The 20,947-nt window shown below is 40.7% G+C and overlaps 1 protein-coding gene across 15 annotated transcripts in view; it reads left to right on the plus strand.

Moving 5' to 3' along the window:
- The window catches only part of bptf (bromodomain PHD finger transcription factor), a 107,209-nt gene that overhangs the window by 8,417 nt on the left and 77,845 nt on the right, over window positions 1-20,947 (plus strand). For all 15 annotated transcript variants that reach the window (XM_033044171.1, XM_033044160.1, XM_033044159.1 and 12 more), the window contains exon 2: window positions 4,947-5,772. In XM_033044171.1, the coding sequence (XP_032900062.1) occupies window positions 4,947-5,772 (826 nt within the window). The remainder of the gene's footprint in view (window positions 1-4,946; window positions 5,773-20,947) is intronic.

Genomic DNA, 20,947 nt, shown 5'->3' on the forward strand with positions numbered 1-20,947 from the left:
TTTGCCAGATCAACAGAGTTCACGGCCCCCGAGAGGAGTCGAACGGTACCGGAACGATTCGCCTGGGTAGCCAAGAGGCTGAGATACCGGCTTGCAAAGTCGATCTCTAAGTCTGCTATGGGAACATCTGCCGGCTCCAGCCGTGCCGTTGTCACAGAGCCCTGGCAGCAAGGGGCAAATTCAACCCGCTTATCGGCCATGGAAGTCTCAGGTAGAGATCGGCCATGGAAGTCTCAGGTACAGATCGACCACCTCACCCGGCCGAAGCACCACATTTTCGGGGGGACTTCCGGAGGGGATTTTAAATGTGGTTTCGTAATTTTGTCTGGATTAAAGGAGTTCTGGACCACCAGTTGCAGGAAAATTGGTACTGTACTTTGTCATTTAAAAGAAACAGTATTGACAGGACTACTGTTTTTTTAAGTTTGGGAATGTGCTTCGTTTTTAAGGAACAAAGTGATCTGTTAAATTGTATTAAATTTATGAACGAATGCACTGCTATAGTTGATTGGTAATATGTGGAATGATCGTGAGTGTTCATCACCTTATGCCTATAATTGAGCAGTTAACCTTTAAACTCCATATGAAATTTGCCACTGCCTGCTTTTTTTCTTCTGGTTAGCTTTTGTAACATTGTGTGTGATTCATTCAGTGGTAGTAAACCTTGCAGCTCTGGACAGAATAAACATACTGCTGACTGGTTATGCTATTGTTGCCACAATCATTTTAGGCAAGCTTGACTGCTTGTTTTGACATTGTACTCAAGTTGGAAAAAGCTGCATCGCATTCGAAGAGCTGAGTTATTTTTGTTCCAGTTTTCCTTTTTTCCCCCTTCCACTTTCTCTAATTTTAAGATAATTTGCATTAGCGTATGATGCTACAGGTAACAGCTGATCTTCAAATGGAGATGTAGTTCAGTTGTTACATGGACCAGTTAGCAAATCTGTGGTTGTTACTGGTCTGATTAATTACCACATTACCGAGCTTGTGAGATGGGTTTAGGTTCTCATAACACAGTAATTTTAATGGAGTTTATTAAACGTGTTTAATTTAGAGCTGAATTTTTCAAAAAACATCATTATTCCATGTAAATTAAAACAAAATATAGTTTTTTTTAATTCACGGAAAGGGACAAAACTTGCATATGATAGCAATCTATCTTTATTTCAATATAATGGACTGGCAATTATTGCTTTCACCTTAAATCTTCACAATATTTAATAAAAAATGCTAGCATCTGGTTTTGCTGCACAGGAAAGTTCAAATTGGGTTTGCACTGATATTAAGCAAGGTATTACCTTCTTCAAGAACAGGGTTACTGAACTCGATGCTTGTGCTTCTCCATTGACAAAAATATTTCTGTATAGTGATGAAAGCCAATAATTTCTGCTAGGTTTATGCACTACTTCTGTTAAGTGTTGAATTAGGTTGATAGTGATGCAAGTGAAATAATGTTTTCCACAACAAACCAGTGTATTCCCACTTAAATACGTACAAAGCTCATAATGTTGTGCATAGATAATATGATCTTGGTTTACTAATGGAGTAGTTAATCACAGGAAACATAAGATCTTTGAAATAAATTCTGCGCTTGGATAAAAATAAGGAAAACAGTAATGTTGATAATGATGCTGATGCATGTTGGACTTTATCTAAGAAAATGTGTGTGAAGTTAACCATAACGCAACTAAAAACTTTGACATTCTGCTTTAAACAAAATCAAATTTTTATTCCCCTTCCTCATCGCTCCTTTTTTGGCTAGGTGTAAAGGGCCTGTCCCACTGTAGGAGGTAATTCAAGAGCTCTCCTGAGATTTAAAAAAAAAAAAAAAAAAAAATCAATCTCGTGGTAAGTACGTAGAATGTACATAGCGGGCACGTCGGAGCACGGGATGTCTCTTAGCGGCTCGTAACGCTAACGACAGGTACTCGGGAAACGCGGTAAGCTCGTGAAGATTTTTCAACATGTTGAAAAATGTCCTCGAGAGCCCCGAGTACCTACAAGCGGCTATTGCCGTAAATCTCGGAGTTCGAATCAGGGGAAACTCGGGAGAACTCTTGAATTACCTCGTACAGTGGGATAGGCCCTTAAGTTTTCATGTATGTTCTCCTGTGAAGTGTCTTGTTCTATATTAAAGTTGCTCTTTTAAATGCAACAAATGCAACGATAATTTGTGGTATTTATACATTTCTGAAACATGGTATGGCGTAGGTCTGCTTAAATTACAATATAATGTATTCTGCAATAACATGCCTGTTACACCCATTCTCACTCCTGGGTCTCTAACCTTCCTCTTGACTATTCCGAGAGTTTGTTGTTTGCCCATTCAGTCTTTCATCCAGGTTTAGTCTTTGACCAAAATTGTTTAATTGTCATGTGCACCAGGACTGGAACAATTATATTTTTAATTACTGGAGATTTGCAGGCACATTAATGCAACACATCAAATAAATATACAATAAACGATAATACAATAAATTATCAGTTATGCTAGTAACAGCCTATTCGTGCAGCACTTTATTCAAACTAAACCAATCACGTTCTTGGAAAGGAGCAAAGTTTAACAATTCATCAAGGGATGTGTTTTAGAAAGAATGAGTTGCCGGGTAAAACAACACGGGTCACAATTTAATGACATAATTTAAGTGTTTTAAAGGGGAAAAAATCAAATGTTTATATAGTTTAAGCCCCCCCCCCCCACACACACACACACACAGATATGAATAACCTATTTGGTTTCTGCAAAATACTGCAACTACAAAAAGTAAAACATAATTAACTGTAATTTTCTGTTTCATCAGCTGCTTGATCACAATTATTTTAAAATTCTTCCATGATTTAGGTAGGGTCTCAGACTTAAAGGAATAATTTACAGTTGTATAAAAGGTATTGTTGTATGTTTTTAATGGCTTTGCTTTTACTTTGGCTTCTGACTAGAATGGGCAGAGGATTCCATTCATGTCTCTGCCACAAGTTTAAGTGTCATGCCCATGTCCATGTAATGACTATGTATGTTACTGTATGAATTTATTACTCCATGAATGATATCATGGTCATCCTACTGGTACTTAGTACAGGTGGAGTCAGTGTTTCATCTATTAGGAAGGAAGGAAGATCTGAGCAAACTGCATCCTCTTGTTTTTATCACTCTAATTATATTTACTAGTTTGGAAATTTATAAATTCTGCTGTCAGAGAATCGAAGAGATGGGAATCATTAGCTCTCTTTTGGTGGTGAGGTGCTGGAAAAGGCAATGTTTCTTAAAATGCGGGAGATGTGTTGACATGTCAAATGGCAGTGCTGAATCTGGTTCAGTGAATTTTCACAAAGCATCATAGTATTGGGAAATGAGAGACAAAAGCAACACTGATGAATGTCAGTGTCACAGAGTTATGCAATAAAGAAACGTGCCCTCTGATGTGCCATGTCCATGCCAACCATTAAGCAGCTGTCTACATTAATTTTGCTATTATTATTTTTCTATTTCTTTCCTCCCCCTTTACAATCAATTCTCCTGATCTATAGCCTATTGGGGTCATCTTGCAATAGCCAATCAATCTGTCAGGCAGCCTGTCTTTGGAATATGGAAGGTAACCAGAACAGGGAGAATGTGCAATCACAGACAACATCCTAGACCCGAAACATCACCCATTCCTTCTCTCCAAAGATGCTGCCTGTCCCGCTGAATTACTCCAGCATTTTGTCCCTATCTTAGAACTGAACCCGTCTCTGGAACTGTGAAGGAACAGTGGTGGGGGTGTTATGGCCTGGGCATGTGTGGCTGCTGAAGGTACTGGCTCACTTATCTTCATTGATGATACAACTGCTGATGGTGGTAGCATAATGATCCCAAACATACTGCTAAAGCAACAAAGGAGTTTTTCCAAGCTAAAAAATTGTCAATTCTTGAGTGGCCGAGTCAATCACCCGATCTGAACCTAATTGAGCATGCCTTTTACACGGTGAAGGGAAAACTGAAGGGGACTAGTCCCCAAAACAAGCATAAGCTAAATATGGCTGCAATACAGGCCTGGCAGAGCATCACCAGCGAAGACATCCAGCAACTGGTGATGTCCATGAATCGCAGACTTCAAGCAGTCATTGCATACAAAGGAAAGAAACAAAATACTAAACATGACTACTTTCATTTACATGACATGTTTGTGTCCCAAACATTATGGTGCCCTGAAACGGGGGACTGTGTATAAACACCGCTGTAATTTCTACATGGTGAAACCAAAATGTATAAAAATGGCCTTTATTAAAATCTGACAATGTGCACTTTAACCACATTACAAATTACAATCTATTACAAATCTCAAATTGTGGAGTACAGAGGTAAATAAATAAATGATGGGTCTTTGTTCCAAACATTATGGCGGGCATTGTAGATCCATGTTCTAATTTGAAGATTTATCATTGCTGAAGTAATATGTCCTCAAGTAGATCGCTCCAACGCTGGGTTTGAGCTAATCAAATTAAAAAAACTAAACACTGTCACTGTTGGTAATAACAAAATCCAAACTGCCAAAAGTGTAGCTGTTTAGTATGATTTAGTTGCAGCCTATTTTCAGTAATATGGATTTTAAAGAAAAATTTATTTCTTGATTACATCTGCATTGTGATTGCAATTTATCCACTTCCTCTGATATTGGGTGCATCGGGTTACCACTGTATCCAAATATGGTGTGGGGGCAAAGTAGTTGAATGCTCCTCCAACCAAGTAGTTCACAGACTCTCCAAATGTAACTTATGGTGCAAAAATCATATATGGAGTTGGTTACCAGCATGTTACTGCTTTTAGGAACAATGAAAACTGGGAGGAAAATGAAGCAATTAATTTGAAAACTTGGGCATATAGAAGTAATAGTATTGTTACTGACTAACTAGTTAGATTGGAAAGTTGCAGAAATTTTAATTATTTTTCTCTACTGTTGTATTTACAGGAAGGAGAAAGCAGATAAGGGTCCATCGGGCACGATCGCCGCTATTTGAAGAGACGGACATTATTCCTCTTGATATTCCAAAATGTTCTGAGGATTTATTGGTGCCCAGTGAACAGCTGTTGAGCATAATTGCTATTTATGAGGTGTTGAATAATTTTGGAACAGTTCTACGACTTTCACCTTTCCGATTTGAAGACTTTTGCGCTGCTGTGGTTGGTCAAGAGCAGTGCACGTTAATTGCAGAAATGCACATTGCTTTGTTGAAAGCAATTTTACGGGAAGAGGATTCCTCTAATACCACATTCGGTCCTGCTGACTTAAAAGATAGCATCAATTCTACGTTGTATCTTATTGATGGAATGACATGGCCAGAACTGGTGCGGACCTATTGTGAGAGTGACCCGGAATACCAACATGTGCTCCCCTGTCAGGAAAAGGATGACTACCCATATGGACCAATAGAAAACAAAATTAAAGTTCTTCAATTTTTAGTGGATCAGTTCCTGACAACGAACATTGCCCGCGAGGAGTTAATGTCTGAGGGTGTAATACAGTATGATGACCACTGTCGTGTTTGTCACAAGCTTGGTGATCTTCTTTGCTGTGAAACTTGCTCAGCGGTGTACCATTTGGAATGTGTGAAGCCACCACTTGAAGAGGTGCCAGAGGATGAATGGCAGTGTGAGATATGTGTGGCACACAAAGTGCTTGGGGTTTGTAATTGCGTGCCTGAAATCCAGAAAAATAAACCCTATGTTCGACATGAGCCTATAGGATATGACAGGCACAGAAGGAAATATTGGTTCCTGACCAGAAGGATTATTATGTAAGTATACTTTGTTACAATCTTAGTAGTAATGGAACATGTCCATTTAAAAATGTACTTCTGGCCATTGTAAATAGACTTTAGTTAAATTGGCATCGCAGAATTTTAATAAATCAATCAGGGTGAATGAGTAAATCTTTGGGATGCTGTAAAACTTTGTTAAAGGATGAAAAAGTAGAGATTTGGGAAGCAGGGAGTAATCGCCACATTTAATGATTTGAGATTCTTTCAAGAAGCTTTTGATAAGTTTGCACGTGATTTGTTTTCTGAAAAGTAGGAATCCATTTCATTCAACTTGTAAAGCTGCATTGTGATATATGAGGCAAGCCTTTGTGTCAACATTAATGCACATAAATAGATTTCTTTCAATGTATATCCCCAAGTAAAACTGGCTAGTTAAATCAAATGTTATGCAAATTTTTTTGCAGGTCTTATGTAAAATTTACATAATGTGAAAGACATTACTTTATTTTTTTATAAAGTTAGATTAGATTAGATTAGATTCCTTTATTGTCATTCAGGCTGTTCGGTCTGAATGAAATTTCGTTTCCCTGCAGTCATACATATAATAATAAAAAATGACAAAAATACAAAATCAACACAAATTTAACATCCACCACAGTGAGTTCACCAAACACCTCCTCACTGTGATGGAAGGCAAAATCTTAAAGTCTCTGTCCCTTCCCACTTCGTTCTCCCTCTGCGCCGAGGCGATCCAGGCTCCAGATGTTGTGACCCCACCAGGTGATGGTAAATCCCGCGGCTCAACCGTGCTCCGCGAACGGGCCGGTTCAAACTTGTGGTGGTCGCTGCCGCCGCCGCCACAGCTCCGAGGCCGAGTCGGGTCTCCGCTGCTGCCGCCACGTTCCGGGGCCGAGTCGGGTCTCCATTGCAGCTGCCGCCGCCGCCGCCACAGTTCTGAGGCCGAGTCGGGTCTCCGCTGCCGCTGCCACGGTTCCGGGGCCGAGTCGGGTCTCCATTGCCGCCGCCGCCGCCACAGTTCTGAGGCCGAGTCGGGTCTCCGCTGCCGCCGCCACAGCTCTGAGGCCAAGTCGGGTCTCCGCTGCCGCTGCTGCCGCCGCCACAGCTCCAGGGCCGAGTTGGGTCTCCGGGGCCGAGTCGGGTCTCCGCTGCCGCCGCCGCTACAGCTCCGGGGCCGAGTCGGTTCTCCGCTGCCGTTGCCACTGACGCTGCCGCTACAGCTCCGGGGCCGAGTCGGGTCTCCGCTGCCGCTGCTGCCGCCACCACAGCTCCGAGGCCGCCAGCTCTGCCATTAGGCCTCGGCACAGACTGGGAATACGACAGGAAAAAAGTCGCATCCCCCGAAGGAAGAGACCAAAACATGTTTCTCCCACCCCACCCACACACATACACAAATTAATAAAACAAAATTTACTAAAACATGACAAAGGAACAAAAAGAAAGAAAAAAAACAGACGGACTGCAGGTGGGCCGCAACTGTTAAGCCAGACACGTTCATGTTGTATCCAATCCAGTAGTCTTGTTGACCAGGTTGTTTGCAAATTATAGCTGTTTGCAACTAAGCTGCATTTTCAACCTGCGAACCTGATGCAGTGCATTTCTGAGGCATTGAACAAAGGTTCTTTGTTCATCTTTCAGTGAATCAAGTGGCTCTGGGACGTGCGAAACAGAGCAAGTTGTCACATTGTTTAGGCAAAGGTTTCCCAACCTGGGGTAAATTTTGCCTACCCAGGGGGTAAATTTGTTGATTCTGGATTTGTACATACTTTTTCTCATTAACTGACTGGTTCTGGTATACGGTATCTGTTCATCGTTAGTTGTTCATAAATAAGTGAAATAACATTGTTATGTGCTATTAAAGTCGCCTGGGGTAAACGGGACAAAAACGGTTGGAAACCCCTGGTTTAGGCCATCTCTACTACACACAAAATAGTCGAACCTGAATTATTGTGACATTGTAATAAGTAAATTACAATTCAGTATATAAAATGTCTGAAATATTGAAAGAGTTGGTAGATATTTGAAATATCAAAGTATACTTTTTAATTGTTGTACTTGGTTTTGTAAGCTTACCTTCTCTTCATTGCTTTGTTATTTTGCAATTTCTTTTTTATTCTGGACTACTGAGGTAATCTGGTTAGGGATTTGAGTTATTTGTGAAACTTTTTTCTTCGTGTCCCTTGATAGATTTTTTTTTAATTCACTGGCTCCCAAGAGACAATTATTTCCAATTAGGTACTTTTCTCATGAGCACGTATAATCTGACATTTCATTATAACCTTTCAATATGAATGTTAGGAAATATGTTTTCTTGTACGTATTAGAGGTTGTGTTGGTAGAACATCTTAGGTGGCATATGTGGGAAAAAGAAACAGTTAATATTTCAGATGGAAGATCCTTCATCAGAACTGAAAGAGCAATTTAGACAAAGTAGTAGAGAAGATGGGAAATGGTAATGGGTGTCGTGTTTTGCTAATGTTATGTCCAGGAGGTTGTATAATCATGGGGCTATGCCAGAATATACAAATGAAAGAAAGGGGGAAGACAACAGTGACAATATAACCATGGGTATTTCTTTGGCAATTTAAAGAAGCCAATTAACCTGCATACCCGCACATCTTTGGAATGTGGGATAAAAATGGAGCACCCAGTAGAAACCCATTGGGGTCACAGGCAGAATGTGCAAATTCCATTCTGATAGCACCCAAGGTCAGGATCGAACCCGGTACTGGCACTGTGAGGCAGTAACTCTACCAGCCCCATCAATGTGCCGCCCTAAATTGCATTTGCTCCATTTACAAAACATCTTTATAGGTGCCACAGAAATTTCTTCCTTCTGCCTTAACTGTGGTTTACCCACTATTGGAGTGAACATAGCTTTTGAATGCATTGAATCTATATTCTACACTCTATTCTTGCCCCTTCTTAGTTTAGCTTAGAGAAACAGCGCGGAAACAGGCCCTTCGGCCCACTGAGTCTGCACCGACCAGCGAACCCCACACATTAACCTATCCTACACACACTAGGGACAATTTTATATTTATACCACGCAAATTAACCTACAAACCTGTACATCTTTGGAGTGTTGGCGGAAATCAACGATCTTGGAGAAAACCCACACGGTTACGTGGAGAACGTACAAACTCCGTACAGACTAGCACCCGTAATAATAATAATAATAAATTTTATTTAATGGGCGCCTTTCAGACATCTCAAGGACACCTTACATAGTAATCGGAATAAAAACATATAATCGGAATATAACAAGTAATAAAGACATCACAGAGACACAAATTAAAAACAGAATTCAATCCAAAAACAGAAAATCAAAAACACAGTGTGAAGAGAGAGCAGCGGCAGCCAAAGCGCGCCAGCGTCCACTCTCTCTTCACGGCAGCCATCTTGGACACAGACCTACAGGACTACAATTAGCGGTCCAGCTCGCCAGAGCTCCAGCGCGTCGCTCCAGCGCGGCGACCCAGGCAAGGCATCGCCCGCTCCACTCCGCTCCGCTCCAGCGCTCCAACACTGTGCCGCTGCCGAGGCCGAGGTGCTGGGCGGTCCTCGCCAGCAAACGGCGCTCCAAGCCCGCTGGTAGGCCACGAGGACGGGTCGACGGGCAGCCCGGAGAAAAGGCTGCCACACCGACCAGGTAGGGACCGAAAAATATAGTTACACCTACCCCCCACATTAAAAAGACCATATCCCCTACAAACAAAAAAACAGGACTCACTAAAAACTATAAAAAAAACGAATTTAAAACAGACGGCTGCTGGCTAGCAGCCGTTCACCAAGATGGCTCCTCCCTTCCCGTAGTCAGGATCGAACCCAGGTCTCTGGCGCTGTAAGGCAGCAACTCTACCGCTACGCCACCATGCTGCCCGCTCTCCTAAACAGAGCAAGAAGAGTTCCCTTGGTCCTCATTTTCTGTCCCACCAGTTTCCGCATTCAGTAGATTATCCTTTGCAATTTATGTCAGATCCAACGAGATTCTCAACCACTGTTTTCACAACTCCCACGCATCCCCACTCTGCTCCCATTTTTCTTTCATCTTCCATTCATCCTCTGTTCCCATCCACCCGCCATCCATCCCTCTGGTTCTACATTTCACTCCCCACCTACCTTCTTTATCAGATTCTACTAGTGCACCCTTTTGTCTTCTCCACTTAACCTGGGTTACTATCTCCAGTTTTCTCCCTACCACCTATGCAATGAAGAAAATATTAGAACTGAAGGAGACAAATAAATACAATTATTTAGATTTATTTCGGTCCTTGTCCCTTTTGGGATGCCCAGAATCACATTAGTCTGTGAGGTAATTTTGAACTGACGAGGTACAGTAAAACTCGTGTGGGTAAGATATCATAAATGATCATGCATGTATAACTAAGTTATCAATTTTATTAATGTTATGCAAATATAAATATAAGTATAATAGTCAATGGGAGGATTTCATAGATGACTATAATGCCATATGAAGATCCATATAATTCTACAGCATAAAGCCTCTACAAAGTGTAATGGGTATTCATCCTATAAGGGATAAAGGGTTTTAAAGGAAGCAGGTGCTATAACCAAACTTTTCAATTATTTGCATTCTGAAACCTTTCCTTTTAAATTGGACATCGTATCTCAGTCAACCTGCTATTTAAGAAATATGAAGTGAACGAAAACTAGTAATGAGCGGCTGGTTAGTCACGCACCTATTGTTGTGAAATTGATGGTCTGAATTAAAGCTCAGTGAATTGAAAGCAGGTTATATTGACCTAGCTAGGAAAATGACTGAAGAGCCAAAGACAGAATTGGGGTACTCAACAGAAATTAAGAATTGCTGCACGTGCCCAGTTATGTTTTGCAAAGAGCAACGATGGGATGTTCACCATAGTTACACATGGGTTAAATGGAGAGATAGAGAGCCGGATATCCAATGTTGTCAGATTGATGGAATTATAAACAATGTAAAGGGAAACATTATTTACAGAATTAATAATAGTTTAAACAAGTAGGTAATATTGTGTAAAGTGGAGTTTGGTGCGGGCAGATGTAAAGCTAGATTAGACCTGAAAGGAGTATGCTTTCTAAATAGTGAAAACATAGAAACATTGAAGATTCAACTCAGCTTTTGGTGATAGGCAACTGGTGTTTGGATTTTTGTTAAGATGCAGAGTACAGTTGTTGAAAACAATCGGTTAAATACAAAAACAGATTATCTTGCAAGGAAAGACTGGGCTTGAGTACAGTTGTTTAGAATAGTGAGAGGATCTTGATTGAAGCAACGTTTCTGTGGGATCTTGACAGGGTAAACATGGCGAGAATGTTTCCTCTGTTGGGAGAGTGCATAACTGAGGGGCCAGGGGGGAATCAGTGTTTAAAAATAAGAGTTACCTGGTTCTTTGGAACTAACTTCCTCAAGGGCAGGGAAAGCAGAGCCTTGGTAAATTTTGCAGATAGAGGTTGATACTCTAAGCAAGGGGTTTAAAGGTTACCGCACGATTCGGCAGGAATGCAGAGATGTGGTTACAATCAGATCAGTCATCTTATTTAGTGGAGGAGCAGACTAGGTACTGAGATGCCTATTTTCAAAGTTTTTTTGATACAAGCTAAGGCAGATGTATGAATTTTGTTGTGGATTGGTTATGATCTCATTGAAGGGTAAATGGTCTACTCCTGTTCCTATGTTTTGAATAGACTACAAATGTTTGATTTTTCTCCCCGAGATATTTCCATTCCCTCCTGAGTGGCTGGATAGTGAATTCATGCTTTAGGATTATTCTCCTTGATGCCCTTTCCTTCCTTGTGTTGTTGAGGAGAAGTTTATATTTCTTGTCTTAGTTTTTGGGGTTACAGGATGAAACATCTATATCTATCTTCTATATCTTCTATATAATATTAAAACTGTGTGCCTGCTGGCTGGCTGCTAGCTTTCTGCCTGACTTGTGGTTGCCAGCCTGTCGGTGCCAGCCTTTGACTCGTTGCTACGTCAGACGCAGAGACGCAGAGTTTTTTTCCATTTCGGTAGAGATTTCACTTTTCATTCCAAGTATCCACTCCTCATTAAATTTTGTCGTGTTTATCTACACATTTTTAATAAAATCCTTCTCCCCCCCCCCCCCCCCCCACCACTCATTCATTTTGTTGTCTCCTGCTGGCCAGCGACCATAACGGCTGCTGGCGCTCGTATCTCGCCTCAAAGACGCCATTTAAAAACAGCTGCACTGCTGATTCCTGAGCCGCTTGAGTTGGAGGACCACGTCTCCCGTGGGGGCTACGGGTAGGGTACGGCTGCGTTGGGGGAGCAGCCAACGGGTCTGCACTTGGCCTAGTATCTTTTAAAGTTCTCTAGATGCACAGAACTGCAGATGTTGGTTTACAAAAAAAGATACAAAGTGCTGGAGTAACCCAGTATGTCCTGCTGAGTTACTCCAGCATTTTGTGTCTTTTAAAAAAATCTCTGCTGCTTTGTCATCTTCTCGATTGGAACCCTATTTAGGTTGATTGATTTTGCAGGATTGGTGACATTTGTTGCACTATTTGGATTACCTTTCTGTACCTGACCTGCGCATCTCTGATCATCCTTCATTACATGTGATGATGGTCCCAAAGTGCTGATTTCTCTGACATTCAAACAAAACCACAGAAGCTGTATCCTCAGCCTCTCTGCATTTTAAAACTAAATAGATTTTTTCCCAGTTCTGGCAAAGGGTTTTCAACCTCTGGCATTAATCCTGTTTCTCCGTCCACTCGTGTTGCCTCACTGGAATGTTTTCAGCATTACGTCTACTAATCTCTTTGATTCAGTGGTGTGTCAGTCATATGGGCATGTTGCCACAAGGCCAGTAGTGTATTGTTAGGTCTGTAGCTGTTTCTGAATCAGTAGGACATTGGAATGATTGCAGGTAGGAACTGCAGATACTGGTTTAAACCAAAGATAGACACAAAATGCTGGAGTAACTCAGCGGGACAGGCAGCATCTCTGGATAGAAGGAATGGGTGACGTTTTGGGTTGAGGCCCTTTACAGACTGAATCAGGGGAGCGAGAGAGGGAGAGACAGAGATAAGGAAATGTAAGATGTGAAAACGAAACAAGGGGGATGGAGATTAAAGAAAAATGTAGAATAGATCATTGTTAGCTGAGTTACTTCAGCATTTTGTGACAGCATACTGTGATTATTTCAAACGCGTTATTCTGCTGCCATATTTGACCAGATTAAGACATTATTCATTAACGTATGTTTCCTGTTGTTTAACTGAACCATACAATGGGATAGTTGGGTGTGTTTCGTCTAATTTCAGTTCAGTAGTTTCATGATTTCAGTTGAGGAGGAGACATTAAAGCTGCCACGATGCAGAATAAAGAGGAGCATTGTTGGTTGCAATTTTGAGTCAAGGGTTCATTGCCTTTTTTCGTAGCGGGAGCACAACATACTAATGAGATGGCAGCTGAATACTTTATCAGTTGTAATTAAATTGGGAAATGCTTTCAACAGTTGTGCAGGATTTCTGCTTGCTTGCTAGCAAGTTTGAAATTTGTTTGAAAGATAAAACAATGATGGTTGGGTGGTTTAATAATTCCTGAAAACATGCAAATTGCACTTAGAAAACACTGACTGAAAAATAAAATGACTATCTGTAATTTGGGGTAAAGTAGGGATTTTCAGTACAAGAAAGCATTGATGAGGTGAACAATCAGCCAAGGTCTTAGTGAATGAATAGCCTAAGTGACTATTCCTGGTTCTATTTCTGAAGAAGGGTCTCCACCCCAAACATCACCCATTCCTTCTCTCCAGAGATGCTGCCTGTCCCGCTAAGTTACTCCTACTTTTTATATCTATCTTCAATTTCTTATGTTCTTGTGTCGATATTTAGATTTGTCTCAGAAACGGAGAAGTTTTAAAGGGAAGAAGCAAGGGTAATTAGGTTCAAATGTGCATTGGAACGAGAGACATCTAATATCTGTCCAAATGATAAAATTGACACATTTAACTTGCAGATGATGTCGTGTTTGTTTTTCTGCTATCATAACACTGTAGTTCCCAGAAATGCTATAATAATAACATTTCATTGTGACTTTAAATGCTAATGTGAGTGTGAAATATCACATTGAGGTGTCAGGTGAGTGCTCTACCCGGGTATCGCAGCATTTATAATTTAGTTCAGAAGAATGTGAAAAGCAACACTTGAAAAGGGAATTAGGAATGAAGATTTAAATGTGTTTTACAATTCTAAGCACTAAAAAATGTATTATGCCCTTTAAAACTGAAAGTAGCCTTTGAATGTTTTCCTTCACCCGATGCTAAATTTGTAGTGTATGGTTTCATGACAGGGCATTCAAACAATCAGTAATATGCAGGGTTCTGTTATAGTTGCTTTCAATCTGAATCATTCATGAAATATTGCACTTTAAATGTAGATTACCAGATACAGCTTTTTTTGTGTTAAGTGTACAGAACACAAATGCCAGAATTTAACAGCATAAAGTGCTCTCCATAATGTTTGGGACAAAACCCGTCATTTATTTATTTGCCTCTCTACTACACAATTTGAGGTTTGTAATGGAAAAAAATTACATGTGGTTAAAGTGCACATTATCAGATTTTAATAAAAGCCATTTTTATACATTTTGGTTTCACCATGTAGAAATTACAGCTGTGTTTATCCATAGTCCCCCTATTTCAGGGCACCATAATGTTTGGGACACAGCAATTTCATGTAAATGAAAGTAGTCATGATTAGTGGGGGTGGGTGGGGGGGGACGACGACGACTATGTATAAACACAGCTGCAATTTCTACATGGTGAAACCAAAATGTATAAAAATGGCCTTTAATAAAATCTGACAATGTGCACTTTAACCACATGTGATTTTTTTCTATTACAAATTTCAAATTGTGGAGTACAGACGCAAATAAATAAATGATGGGTCTTTGTCCCAAACATTATGGAGGGCATAATGGTTTCCTTGTTTAAATTGAGGAGATTATGACTGGTGTTTTTGTGTTTGACATCGTAATTTGCTTAATGATTTTTTGTGCCCTTTTCAATCATGGAGATTAGGTAATAATCTGGTTTGATACAACCACCATAACAATATAATAAATTGGAATAGCACCCCTTGAGCCTGCTCTGTCCTTTAATTAGATCGTGGTAATTTTGTACCTCAGCAGCATTTTGTTCTCTTGAGTCCTCTAATATCTAGAAATTGATTGATTTCAGTTTTGAATGCAGTCAGTAGCCAAGTCTCCTGAGATCTTTGAGATAAATAATTCTAAAGGTGCACCACCCATTGAGTGAAGGAGTTTCACTTTTTGAGAAAGTGCCTCCTGTAGATTTCTCAATTCCAGAATCATCACCATGTTTGAGATTAGTTTGTAATTTGGAATCTTAGACCAAGAGCAAGATAATCTAATACCCAATGCTAATTCATTCTCTCCAGAGATGCTGCCTGTCCCATGGAGGGACTCCAGCATTTTGTATCTACTTAATGAGAAATTAGTTGTTAATACATAGTATATGCATAATGTGCATAGGCTAAATTTAGTGGTCCTATGTGAATTCTAGTTTAAAATGCTAGATGCCTGATTTCTGCAAAACCTGTACATTGAGGACAAAACAATTTTTCACATAAAGGAATTAGTAAAGTGAAATATGGAAGAAGGGACTAGCTCGGGTTGGCACCTTATTTGACACGGATATTTTCAATTAAGGTATCTGGGGGCTTAAGTACCACTAACCCTGCAGCACCATGCTGGCTGAAGATGCCAAGTGCCTCTTTGCATCAGTCTTGTGGTTCAGGGGGCAGTCAAGAGAAGCTGAAGTCCTGTTGCTTTTTCAACTTTCCATAATCTGCTTACATATCAGTTCCTCTATCTCCCATTGGCTTGTGAGAGGCCTATAGTAACCTAATAGAGTGAATGCATCTTTCTTATTTTAGAAATCTACTCGGATTGCCTTAGTGGACGAATCCTTATGTGTGTCCACTTTGAATGCGGCTGTGACATTCTCACCGATTAGTAATGGAACTCCACCATCTCTTTAAGATGATAGACACAAAATGCTGGAGTAACTCAGTGGGACAGGCAGGATCTCTGAAGAGAAGGAATGGGTGATGTTTCGGATCGAGACCCTTCTTCAGATTCCAAAACGTCACCCATCCCTTCTCTCCAGAATTGCTGCCTGTCCCGCTGAGTTACTCCAGTATTTTGTGTCAGCTTCGGTTTAAACCAGCATCTGCAGTTCCTTCCTACACACTCCTCCATCTCTTTTATCTCCATCTCTTATATCTTACATTTTTATCACATCTAAAACATCAAAATCTTACCCGAGCTGCAAGTCCTACCCCTTTTGCAATGAAGTCTCTGTAATGCCCATTGATCCGTGCATTGTATAAAGCTCTTAGTTCATTTGCTTTGCTCACAATGCTTGAAATAAACACACTCTGTCAGTCTCACCATGCTCATTAACCTGTCCTTGCCAATCCTTCCTTTCAGACTTAGGTTGTCATAACTGCTGCCTTCACATCAGTCTGAAAAAGGATCTCGACCCGAAACATCACCCATTCCTTCTCTCCTGAGATGCTGCCTGTCCTGCTGAGTTACTCCAGCATTTTGTGTCTACCTTCACATCAATCTCTTCTCCTGTTGATCTGAAATCTCCCTATGTGCATATATTGGTTCCCCTACAGATCAGGTGCAACCTGTCCCTCTTGTACAAGTCACACCTACTCTAAAAAAGAGCACAACAATTTTATCTGAAACCCTCTTACACCTTCCCCTGAGCCATGTATTAAACTGTACTATCATCCTATTTCTTGTCTCACTTGCTCATGAGATTACAACCTAGGATGTCCAGTTTTATAACCTACTGTCCAATTCCCTAAATAATCTTTGGAGGACCTCATCTCCATGCCTTCTCAGTCATTGGTACCAATATGAACCTGACTTCTGGCTGCTCACCCTCTCTTCTTGTTCTGTCCCATGCCTGCACAGAAACATCCTTGTTCCTCCCCATTCTGAACAGTATCCAAACTTGTATACTTATCGAGAGGGTGATGGCCACTGGAGACATTTCTCAGGAGCAGAACCCATGGGTGGACTGCCTGTACGTTGATGACCAGTTAAGAGGGAGAAGAGCAAATAATGCAATTTAGGCATGGTCTTTCATTCTCGCCACATATTATAGTGCATATGTAAAAGCTTAAGGGTGATTTGTGAGCTATCAGCAGGTTTGATATGATTTTTATTGCAATAATTAAATGATGGAACATTTTGCAATGGAAACAGTTTAAACCTAAATCTTCACCTTATTCTGTACTCGGTATATCTACTGCATGATAAAAGGTAACGGATATTGTGCGACAGTTCCTGATATGTTAAACCGAAGTCTATACATAATGCATAGCTGTCCACCCCGCACATCATGTAGCAATCAGGTTTGCTGCTAAAGTAATTATTTTGAGGCACTGTTTCTAAAATAATTTCAAGGCAGTGTCATTAAGTGGAAGTGCAAGTTGTTGCAATGAATAAATTACAATGTGGTACAGTGTTCATAGCTGTTGTGTGGAAAAAAACCCCCCAATTTATTTGCAACAGAGAATGTTTGTTATATTCGTAATTAATGCGAGAGGATTCACAAACGTGGTTTATGAGAGTTAGCAGAATTCCTCGAGACTGCTGTTAGTATCAATCTGAATGTGTAATTTAAACAGTGTAAAGTATAGAGCCTATTCAGTCAGGATTTTTGAATTTTCTAAGCTGTCAGCAATAACTTGAACGTCTAAAATATAACATTGACCCATGGTACTTTGAAGAAAAGGTTGGAGAGGTAGGTAAGCTTTTCTTGGTGAAGGAGCCTTAAGTGAGATTTGTCGAACTCGGCATTGAATAAAGAAATCTGATGGATATATTGTATGTAATTAAAGGATGAAACTTGGGTCATAGAGGAGGTGTTGGATGGTGTAACATTATGGAGAATTTGTGGATTAGATTTAATATCCTCAAATCGCAGGAGGGTGGTTAACTTGAAATCTTGAGAGCTAAATGCATTGAAACCATTTAATATAAAATATCTGCAGATGTTACACTTAGAATGGGTGGAAAACTTCAAATTCCTAGGAGTCAATATCAGCAACAACTTCTTCTGGACCACCCATATTGAAGCAACGACCAAGAAAGCAAACAAACACCTCTACTTCCTTAGAAGGCTTAGGAGATTTGGCATGTCTCCTACAATTCTCACCAACTTCTACAGATGAATTATAGAAAGCGTTTTATTAGGATGATCACAGCTTGGTTTGGGAACAGCTCCATCCAAAGAACGCAAGAAATTGTAGCGAATTGTGGACGCAACCTAGTCCATCACACAAACCAACCTCCCTTCTATTGACTCAATTTATACCTTGTGCGGCCTCGGCAGCAGCATAATCAAGGATGAGTTGCAACCTAGCCACTCCCTCTTTTCCCTTCTCCCATCCGGCAAAAGGTATAGAAGTGTGAAAACGCACACCTCCAGATTCAGGGAGTTTCTTCCCAGCTGTTATCAGGCAACTGAATTATCCTACCACAACCAGAGAGCAGTGCTGAACTACTATCTACCTCATTGTGTTAATCTATTATATTACAAATATTTCCTCAATTGGTGACCCTCGGATTATCCTTGATCGGACTTTGCTGGCTTTACCCTGCACTAAATGTTATTTCCTCAAGTACACTGTAATTTGCTTGATTGTTTTGTCATGTTTTGTCTTTCTGCTGCCTGGTTAGCACACAACAAAAGCTTTTCACTGTACCTCGGTACACGTGACAATAAACTAAACTAAACTAAACTTAGTGACATTAAGTGTGTTCCCCTGCTGCTGATTTGTATTCATGTGTACTGCAGAAACCTAAAACCTTTGGTAGATTACTTGAATTCTCAAAATTGATTATTGCACCAATAAATGGAATACATATTTATGTCTCTGCCTCGAAAAAGTTGAGGATACTAACGGGCAAAAACCTGAGGATCATCCACGTAACAGAAGTTTGCAATATCTGCCATTCTCGTTACATGAAATAATTCAGTGAGTGTTCTTTTCAATGTGGCACTTTTTAAAATTAAAAAACTGGTGACAAAATTCTAGCTGTAACTCTGGATGTTCTGCAGTTGTTGAGTACAGGCCTTCCCACAATTTGACATGGCCTCACTCAGGATATGATCTCAGATTAGTTTTCCATTTCCTACTAAAGGGCAGCAAGTCGGCCACAAGTAGAAAGTGCTGGGTAGAAGAAAAGTGACATGTTGGATGACAACATTCATTGCATTAGGTCTCGAGGCACTATCATGTTAAATCGAGGCTTCTTCATGAATTTAAGAACTCCTCATCTTTTTAGGATAATGGGTGTTAACATTTTCTCAATGTATTAAAGTAAGTCAAACTCTGTAAACATTTTCTTTAGAAGGTATCTAGCAGCTAAATTGCCTTAAGTTAACTCAGCTTACTGTTTAAGAACATTTGCACAGAGTGATGAGTTGATGCCTTCATATTTTTTGTGTCACATTATTGACAGAAGATAGAATAACCTCTTAACAACCTAACAACCTAACAACCTCCATCATCAAGTTCGCTGACGACACCACTATTGTGGGGCGTATCACTGATGGGGATGAGTCAGAGTACAGAAGAGAGATCGAGCAACTGTCCATATGGTGCCAGCGCAATAACCTGGCCCTCAACACCAGCAAAACCAAGGAACTGATTGTGGACTTTGGAAGGAGTAGGAGGGGGACCCACAGCCCCATTTATATCAACGGGTCGATGGTTGAAAGGGTCAAGAGCTTCAAATTCCTGGGCGTGCACATCTCTGAAGATCTTTCCTGGTCCGAGAACACTAATGCAATCATCAAAAAAGCACATCAGCGCCTCTACTTCCTGAGAAGATTACGGAGAGTCGGATTGTCAAGGAAGACTCTCTCTAATTTCTACAGGTGCACAGTCGAGAGCATGCTGACCGGTTGCATCGTGGCTTGGTTCGGCAATTTGAGCGCCCTGGAAAGGAAAAGACTACAAAAAGTAGTAACCACTGCCCAGTCCATCATCGGCTCTGACCTTCCTTCCATCGAGGGGATCTATCGCAGTCGCTGCCTCAAAAAGGCTGGCAGTATCATGAAAGACCCACACCATCCGGGCCACACACTCATCTCCCTGCTACCTTCAGGTAGAAGGTACAGGAGCCTGAAGACTGCAACAACCAGGTTCAGGAATAGTTACTTCCCCTCAGCCATCAGGCTATTAAACCTGGCTCGGACAAAACTCTGATTATTACCAACCACTTTCTGTTATTTGCACTATCAGTTTATTTATTCATGTGTGTATATATTTATATCATGGTATATGGACACATTTATCTGTTTTGTAGTAAATGCCTACTATTTTCTGTGTGCTTAAGCAAAGCAAGAATTTCATTGTCCTATACAGGGACACATGACAATAAACTAACTTGAACTTGAACTTGAACTTGAACTTGAATTCGACTCCTCCCACTTCCTCTAAAACCAAGAGGAACCCAGCTTTGCCTGCCTCTTTGTTGGGTACGTCGAGCAATCTGTCCCAGGTGTACACTGGCCCTATCTCCGAACTCTATCTCCACTACATTGATGATTGCATTGGGGCCACCTCCTGCATCCATGCAGAACCCACTGACTTCATTAACTTTACTACTAATTTCCATCCTGCACTCAAATTCACTTGGATTCACTACACTCTACGACACCTCCCGACCGTTTCTTGATCTCACCATCTGCATTAAAGGAGATAGACAATCAACTAACATCTATTATACACCTACTGACTCCACCACTTTCTGTATACAACAAAAAAACTTACCCCACACATCTTTAAATTTTGCTCCCCTCACTTTAAAGCATGCCATACAATCTTTGCCGTTTCCTGTCACCTTGAAGCTACTACCCTCCAATCCAGACAGCATTCTGGTAAACCCCTTCTGCACCCTCTCCAAAACCTCCACATCCTTCCTGTAATGGAGCGGCCAGAACTGCACACCATCTTCCATTGCGGCATAATACACTTTTACAAAGCTGCAATGATTTTTCAATTGGCCAGGACTTCACTTGAGCTTAGTGAACTTAGTATTGCACACTCACTGTCACAAAGATGATGGCTGCTCTTTGATGCAACTTGTTAAAGTCGTTTTCTAAAA

This window comes from Amblyraja radiata, chromosome 26, assembly GCF_010909765.2.
Source record: "Amblyraja radiata isolate CabotCenter1 chromosome 26, sAmbRad1.1.pri, whole genome shotgun sequence".
NCBI lineage: Eukaryota > Metazoa > Chordata > Chondrichthyes > Rajiformes > Rajidae > Amblyraja > Amblyraja radiata.